Source organism: Ursus maritimus, unplaced genomic scaffold (genome assembly GCF_017311325.1).
Source record: "Ursus maritimus isolate PB19 unplaced genomic scaffold, ASM1731132v1 scaffold_14, whole genome shotgun sequence".
NCBI lineage: Eukaryota > Metazoa > Chordata > Mammalia > Carnivora > Ursidae > Ursus > Ursus maritimus.
Genome location: NW_024423786.1, coordinates 61,246,999 through 61,255,129, shown reverse-complemented (window position 1 = coordinate 61,255,129; position 8,131 = coordinate 61,246,999). Strand labels below are relative to the sequence as shown.

Here is an 8,131-nt window from a genome sequence, read left to right as displayed (position 1 = left end):
TTTTTTTTTTTTTTTTTTTGCTTTATTCACTTTTTACCAGACTGAAATTTCCGAGGCTTAACCCACTTATATCACACTCATTAAAGCGCACCCATTTCCCACATTAAAAATCGCATTTTACTGTAAAAATTTTTGAAAGCGTTTCTGATGATGTGCAGTTTTTGTGAGAATAATTCATTTTGATCTTGTGACTTAACCTTTATTATATTTATATGTAATCATGTACGAGTCCTGCTGCAGTTGACTAGATCTGCAGATATTTCATTAAATATTTATTAACTTCAATTTTTCCAGTTTCCTTTCCTTATTTTGGAACCTCCCCTCCAACCCCGCCCCCAGTTCTCAAACATTTTCTAAGGCCTTCAAGGAGCTCATAGGCCCCAGGGGCTACGACAGCTCTGCAAAACCTCACAAGCCCCTCCCACGTAGGGAGCTCCGCGTGATGAACGAATGAATGAAAGAAGGAACGAATGAATGAAGTGAACGAAGTCCTTTCCCCAAATCTTCTCTCCCAGGCAGGCTCGCCTCTCGTTCTGGAATCTCAGCGCAGCCAGGAGCCTGGGTAAGGAGGCCCCTCCCCTCGCAAACACCAAAACTGCAGCAGCGGAGGAAGGGGGGTCGGCGCCCGGCGCTCCGCCGACCGCGACAGGGTCAGCCCGGCGGCCTGGGAGCGCGCCTGGGGCCCCCGCAGAGCCCTTGCGCATGGGCAGAGCCGCGGAGAGCCCCGCCCCCTCCCCCACTGCAGGTGAGCCGCAGAGCCGCGGCCCCCGCCCCCCGCAGCTCCGGGGGTGACGTAAGGCCTCTGGACCGCGCTCCGGCCCCGCCCCTGCGGGCTGCGCCGGGGGGCCCGCGACTCGGCGGTGGCAGCCGGTGCCGCTGCGGGACACGCCGGCTGCGGCAGGGAGGGGGGGCGGCGAGGCGCCCGAATGGGCTGCCGCAGCGGCCCGACGCCGGTAGAGGCGCGTCCGGGCGCAGCTCGGGGCTCCCGCCGCCGCACACCTGCCCCAGCGGCCGGACGGCACAGGCCCCCACGGAGTCCGCAGCCGCTGCCCCGCGGGCTCGCAGGCGCCCGGCCGGCCTCGGCTGTCCATCTCCGCGGGCGCTAGCCAATCGCCCGCCACTGCCCCGGCCGCACCTCCCGGAATCCATGACGGGCGTGCGGAGCGGCCTATGAGGTTGGGGCTCCGGCGGCCTGGGCGGGGAGCGGGAGCCAATGAGCGTCCTTCCAGGTGGGTGGAGGGAGCGGACCTCTGGAAGGTAGCTTCGTTCGGGTTGCTAACGTCTTCCCTTGGAGATGGGCGCGCAAACGGACCAGTGGGTCTGGGGGCGGCGGTGACGGGCGTGGAGCTGGCCCAATGAGGGTGGGAGTGGGTGGGGCAGCCCCGAGCAGCAGTGCTAAAGGAGCCCGGCGGAGGCAGCGGTGGGTTTGGGACTGAGGGGCCGGATCTGTGGTCGCGGGTGGGGACGTGCGCCGGCGCCACCATCTTCGGCTGAAGGTGAGAGGTGCGGCTGCCCGGGTTCGAGCGCGGCGGACGCTGGCGGGGGGACGACGGTGGGGGAGGGAAGGGTCCCGGGCTGGGGTTGGGAGGACTCTGGAGGGCAGGAGCGGAGCCGAAGCGGGAGCACGAGGACGCCCGAGGGGGCTCTGGGTGGAGGGCTTGTACTGCGGGGCCGTAGGTTCCTGCGGGGACCGACCCTGGGGAGGGAAGGGAGGTAGGTAACCGACCCCAGTGGGTGGAGAGACCTCTGGAAGGGCGGGGAATGGGGTCCTGGAGCTTGAGACCCCTGCAGGGATCGGGGCCTGGGTGTGCTGGGGGAAGACCCCTGGGGGGCTGGGGATGGAGATCGGGAGGTGGGGATGCAGGGACCTGATCCTCGGTGTGTGGGTTCCGTGGGGCGGGGGTGGGGGTGGGAAGGCCTAGTGCCCTGTGGGGGTCTTGGGGCTCCCGGGAGAGGAGGGAGCCCTGGGGCGGGCTGGGAAGCGCGACCCGGGTGTGGGTTGGGGGCGCCGGACGGGAAGGGCCGGCCCCTGGGTGGATTCCCGGGCGGGTTAGGCCGGCGGGGCAGCCCGGGTGCGGTCGGGGCTTCGCAGGGCTCGCAAGGCGGGCGGCGCTCCCGGCCCCGTGGGGTGGGGGGTACCCGAGGACAGGGGCTCCTCCGCACAGCCGGGGCAGCGCGCGGCGGGCTAGGGTCTGAGCTGGCCGCCGGCGCGCGGAGGGTGGGCTCCGGAGGAGCTGGGCGCGGGAGGGCGGGCGGGGGCCGCTGGGGGCCGGGGCCGGACGCCCGGCGAGGCCCGGGCGGGGTGGGGGGCGAGGCGGGAAATGTGGCGGGGGCGCGCTGCGGCAGGGCGGCCGGGGGGAGGGTCAGCCCTCGCCTCGGGATCCCTTTATTGTGTAAGCGATCCGGGCACGGCTCGCCGCGGACTCCCTTGCTGGCCTTCTGCAGCTGGGGTCACACCCTGATCCCGTGAAATGGCACTGGAATGGGGTCGGGGCGAAGTGGGAGCGGCGGAGTCGTGGCGTTGGCGGGCGCTTTGTGGGCCCGCGGTGGGCGGGTGCGGCCCAGAGACCCGGGAGGCCCCCAGCCTGGCCGGCCTGGGAGCCGGGGCCTGGGGAGGGAGGCCGGCGACTCGGCGGGTCTGGGCTCCGCCGGGGAGGCTGGGGTGGCGTGGCCTCTGCCTGTGACCGTTATCTGTGTCTTCGGGCCTCTGCGGCTCCCTGCGAGCCCACTGCGGTGGATGCAAGGGGGTGGGGTGGGGTGGGGTAGGGGAGAGCAGGCGGCGTAAATCCAGCCTGCCAACGAAACAAAGGCTGCTGTTTTCGCTGAATAATATAATATACTAAATGTAATACTTGGGCTTTGCCGAGATTTTGGTTTTTTTAACGCTACAAGTGAGGATTCTTTTGAGTCAGGCTTCATCATTCTGCATAGTCTCTCAGTCTGGAAAACTTTAATCTATTTATTGTTTTATTTCTTTCCTCGGTCTGCCCTGACCAAGTATTCTTGTGGTCCCATGCTTTTGACGTTGAAGTATGCCCTGCCTGTCTCGGATTCTGAAAAAGTGGCCATTTTATTTGATGCGTCTCTCGACTTGGGCGTCTTGAATTCGGCTCTTCCCCGTCCTTATCTGGAGACAGCATATGGTGTAATCGTGGGATGTATAGCGCGAGCTTTGGCAGCGAAGGGATGTGACCCCAGAGGGTGGCTTTTTATTTGGGCTCCTTAGGGAAATCATCACAATGAAGACAAACGGGATGGGAGAGCAGATGAGCGAAATTCTGAAGGGCACGTTGCGCGGGGGAGGACCCAGTGCCTCGGCGGGCTATGCACTTTCTCATCCTGTAGCAGGGATGGAAATTCCTGGCCTTATGGCCACATTTTCGAAAAATTTTAACGCAGCCTGAAGATGTTCACTGAGAGATGGTGCAGGCCATACAGAGGGGTAGCGCCTTTTTGCGTTTGGTGTGTGTTTGTGCTCGTTTGGCTGAGATGAATTTTGGTAAATTAATAGGTTTGCACATCCCTGTCATCAAGTGACCGCAGTGGTGGTGTTAAACCAAGTGGGACAATTCATTTGTCGTGGATCTGTCATAGAGGGAGGTGCCGTCAAGGACAATTTATCCATCGTTTTTGTTTGGCTTGTTATACACAAGATATTCGAAAAATTGAGTTGTTTTCCTGTCTCTGTACCATAGAAGTTGCTGGGAGGGAGCCGAGAAGTTTGCCTGGTGACATTTCGCTTGAAGTAAAAAATGGCTATGGGGGGGGGGAGGGAACAGAGCCCCAGGGGTGTGTGTGTCTAGAACCAATGAAGGGGGTGGGGCTCTGGCCCTGTGGGGGGGGGGCTCCTTCATATACAGATAAATGACTTAGCTATAATTAGGCACTCATTTCAAATGACACCAAAAACCTTCAGATTATCTTGATCTGTCTGTGGCAAAGAGCTTGCTCTTGATTCCCTTTCTTCCGATATAGTGGTGTTTTTTCTATGAAAGGTAAAGCCCTTGCCAGATTGTGCTGTGTGTTCAATGCTGAGCCTACATTCTTGAAACCATCATCCATAGGATTTTTATTTAGTGGAGAGGCAGCGTGGGGTGTGCTCCACGCCCTTCAAACCCCCCCCCTGCCATTGTTGCATGCATTCCTGCAGGAACTCTGGGGTTAGCCCCAGCTCTGCTACTGGTGAGCTCCGTGACCTTGGGCTGGTTATTGGCTTTCTCTCTACCTTGGGTTCCTCATCTGTACAATAGAGATATTAATAGTACGTACCTCACAGGGCTATTGTGAGGACTTGAGCTGATAAAGGTAAACTGCTTAGAATAGTGCCTGCCCATAATTAATGATACAGAACAGTATTTGCTATTTTTAAAATTGTGGTATTCCCCCATGCCATAAAGCAAGGCATTTGGGAGTGGTTCACTGTTAAATACCAGCATTATCAAGATCGGGGACCACGTGTACAATGGTAATGGAAAAAATACAACATATTTGGCGATCACACGTGAAGAGTTAAAGCGAACAAAACCTCCACTGGCCTCCCGACCTCTGTCAAACCAAACAGCAGTTGGAATCCCCATGACCTGTTAAGCCCTCTGGTACTGTGCAGGGGAGGGCAAGAAGAATCCCAGAAGAGCAGTTAAAAATGTTCAGAGGGGGAGGATTAAGTTGCCAGATTGACCTGAAAAGAACTTCTCAGAGGGTGGCATTTGGGTCAGGATTGGAAGGAGTGCTAGGTGTTTGGTTGTGGAGAAGTTGAGGCTCACTGTGGGGGTGGGGACCACGAATGCGAGGTTTGGTCAGGAGGTGGAGATCCCCCCCATGTGGACCCGGAGCCCGGCTAGGTGCTCACCAGCTAGCCAGGGGCAGGAAACTGTCCTCTCAGTGTCTGATTAGTCGTAGAAAGCTCTGGAAAAGTAAAAAGTAAAACTAATTTGTAACCTCACTACCCAGTGAAGACCCAATGAATATCTGTTCCTTTTTTTATATTTATTTATTTACTTCTTTTATCTGTTCCTTTAAAAAAAACCCAAACACACGTGCATATGTAATTCCTGCTCCCCCCCCCCAAAGTCAGGAGCATTTTGCAATTACGTTTTTGTGACCCATTGGTTTCTTTCCCTTAAATCACAAGAATTTCCTCACCTAGAAAAAATACTGATAAATTTTAAATGTGCCAATTTGGTGAACTAATTTTTAAATATATCATTTACTTTTTTTTTTAAAGGCCTGATGCAGAAATGACCTGTTGAGCTACTCTAATTTATAGCCATCCACTGAATTTAAGCGTATAATTACATGCCCAATGTAAAATTAAAGAAATGTGTGCACGCACACCAGCTGGCAGCAAGACCTCTTCCGAGGTGTCGTGTGAGATACACAGTTCCTACCTGTTAATGACAAGAGTAACTTGTTACCATATGTTGTTATATATGGTAGGATATTTTCTCTTTTAAAGGGCTGTCACTCATAAAGGCAGAATGTGTGTCCTGTTGTCCGTGTCCAGATTTATCTAGGACGATTCTCACCTCAGAGCCACGCCTCCCTTCCTCTGAGCAGTTTGCGAAGTGTAAGCTGGAAAGACAGAAAGTGTGTTAATAGTCTTACGAAAGCTAGTCTCTAGAGGTAATGATGGGCTTTGGAAACCATTCTCCAGAATGTACCTGTGCCCCGGGAATATTTTCTGAATCACCTCCCCCCCACCACTTGAATGTCCAAGAAGGCAAATACAAGTTTAGTTCGAAAACGTGTTAGCCATTTTATTTGTAGAAGGCTTAATGTTACCTCTTTGATTTTGGGGGGGGGGGTTCGTTTTGTTTTGTGATTTTTGTTTTATTCAAGTCCATTTTAAAAACATTAACATATCCTTTAAATCAGGTTAGGAATTAGTCTAGAACATTGGTTTTCAGCCTTTTTTTTCCCTATCCCAGCATACCTGTTAATGACATTGGGTCACCATGGCAACCAGAGACGGCAGAGTAATGGTTCTCAAAGTGTGGTCCCAGGACCAGCAGCCTCAGCTGCATCTGGGAACTTATTAGGAATGCAGATTACCAGGCTTTGCCCCAGACCCTACTGAATTGGAAACTCTGGGGATGGGGCTTCTATAAGTGCTTTTATAAGCGTCCTACGTGGTGTCCATGCACACACCAAAGTTTGAGAACCATGCCCTAGGGCATGCATGTTTATAATGCATTACATTATAACAATTTCTGAAGTTACATTTTTATGCCATTTCAGTGACTTCACGGAGCTTGACATTTGTCTGTGGGCTCGAGGCTAAGAGCCTCGTAACAACTTCGGATTATTTTTTTTAAAAGATTTTATTTTTAAGTAATCTCTACACCTGACGGGGGGCTCGAACTCATGACCCTGAGATCAAGAGTCACAGGCCCTTTTGACCGAGCCAGCCAGGCACCCCTGAGCTGTTCTTTGGTGAGCCTCGGAGCCTTCTGTCTTTTGCCTACGAAGAATCTCCATCATTCTGGGAGAGAGGCAAAGCTGGGAGGATGTGGTAGAGTTGGCTTCTTGCGTTGCCCTGGGTGAGGTCATGGAGACCATGCTTCTGAGATTTGTAATAACCTGGAATTTGGGGTGATAACAAAAGTGTTTAATGATGGTATCGGATTCCAAAAAGGTATTGTCAGGCAGGAGTGATGAGTCACATGGGAAAGGTGAGTGGTGACTGTAAAATCCTGTCATTTGATCCAGAAAGTCATTTGCACAAGTATAGGATGAGACGTAGCTGAGAGTAGCCGATGGTTCACTATGAGCCACTGGCAAATGGGTGACGAGTAAATGAAGTAGGTCTTAAGATACGTTAATTGGGAACATCCCAGAAACAGTGCTTTTCTCAGCGTGGCCTAGGTTAGTGGCTCTCTTCCTTCTGCCCGGGTCAGACCGTATCTGGAACACTGTGTTTGCTTCCAGCCCCCCCGGCCTGCAGGGGCACATGTGGGCACACTGGAGTCTGTTCTGTGGTGAGAGAGAGTGAGGCTTGATGAATGATGGTGCACTGAGGAGGAGCTGGGGAGCGGGAGCAGCTGCAGGGGTGGGGGGAGGCCTCGAGAGCTCCCGTTGCATGCTTGCGTAGCTGTCTCGGAAAGCCAAGTCACGCTTGTCCGTGGCATCGTCTGATTGCATTAAGACTGCACGGGCCACAGAGAAGCTCCTGGGGACCGAGTCGGGGGTGTTTGTCCGGACGAACTTTGAGTCTCTGGTCTGAAGGCAGACCGGGAGGCCCGTGTAGACCTGAGGCTTTACTCTCCTGGCTCTGGCCATGCATTTCATGGCTACATCCTTGGGGCCATGCTGATTCCCGTTCCACCTCCCGGACCTTTTATTATGAATCTTTGTTTTCTTTGCCCTCAATCCCCTTTGCCTTCTTAGCTCTCTGTTTAATTTGTGGTGAGGGTGCAAGAGGGGATGAAGAGGGAAAAAAAAGTCTCACCTGGAACCCTGCCTCTCCCCCCTGCTTGATTTTCAGCACCAGTAACTGCGGGCATGTCTTGAGTGGTCTTCAGACAGCCAGGGGCATAATTTGTGGTCACCCCTGAAATTTACCCTGGACGCTCGGTTAGTATGGCCGTGAAGAGCACTGCCCCGGCTCCTGGACTAAAGGTCATGCTTTCTGTTTACCAGAGGTCTCGTCTTAAGTTCCTGATGAGGGTAAAAATCTGTACATCATTGTATGTTTTTAAACATCTAACCCTGTCCTCCTCCTCTTCCACCTCCTCCTCTCCTAGAGGCAATTGCTCTTGGATCCTCCTGTTTACAATGGCCCAGAGAACTGGACTCGAAGACCCAGAGAGGTACCTCTTTGTGGACAGGGCGGTCATCTACAACCCTGCCACCCAGGCCGATTGGACGGCTAAAAAGCTAGTGTGGATTCCATCCGAGCGCCATGGCTTTGAGGCAGCCAGTATCAAAGAAGAGCGGGGAGATGAGGTTATGGTGGAGTTGGCAGAGAACGGAAAGAAGGCGATGGTCAACAAAGACGATATTCAGAAGATGAACCCGCCTAAGTTTTCCAAGGTGGAGGATATGGCAGAATTGACATGCTTGAACGAAGCTTCTGTCTTACATAACCTGAAGGACCGCTACTATTCAGGACTGATCTATGTGAGTACTTCCT

At 54.1% G+C, this 8,131-nt stretch overlaps 1 protein-coding gene across 1 annotated transcript in view; it reads left to right on the top strand.

The window, feature by feature from the left end:
• Window positions 1-1,271: 1,271 nt before the first annotated feature.
• Window positions 1,272-8,131, top strand: part of MYH10 (myosin heavy chain 10) — a 124,162-nt gene continuing 117,302 nt past the window's right edge. The window contains exons 1-2 of the mRNA XM_040630018.1: window positions 1,272-1,496; window positions 7,743-8,118. Coding sequence (XP_040485952.1) covers window positions 7,774-8,118 — 345 coding nt within the window. The 5' untranslated portion in view covers window positions 1,272-1,496; window positions 7,743-7,773. The remainder of the gene's footprint in view (window positions 1,497-7,742; window positions 8,119-8,131) is intronic.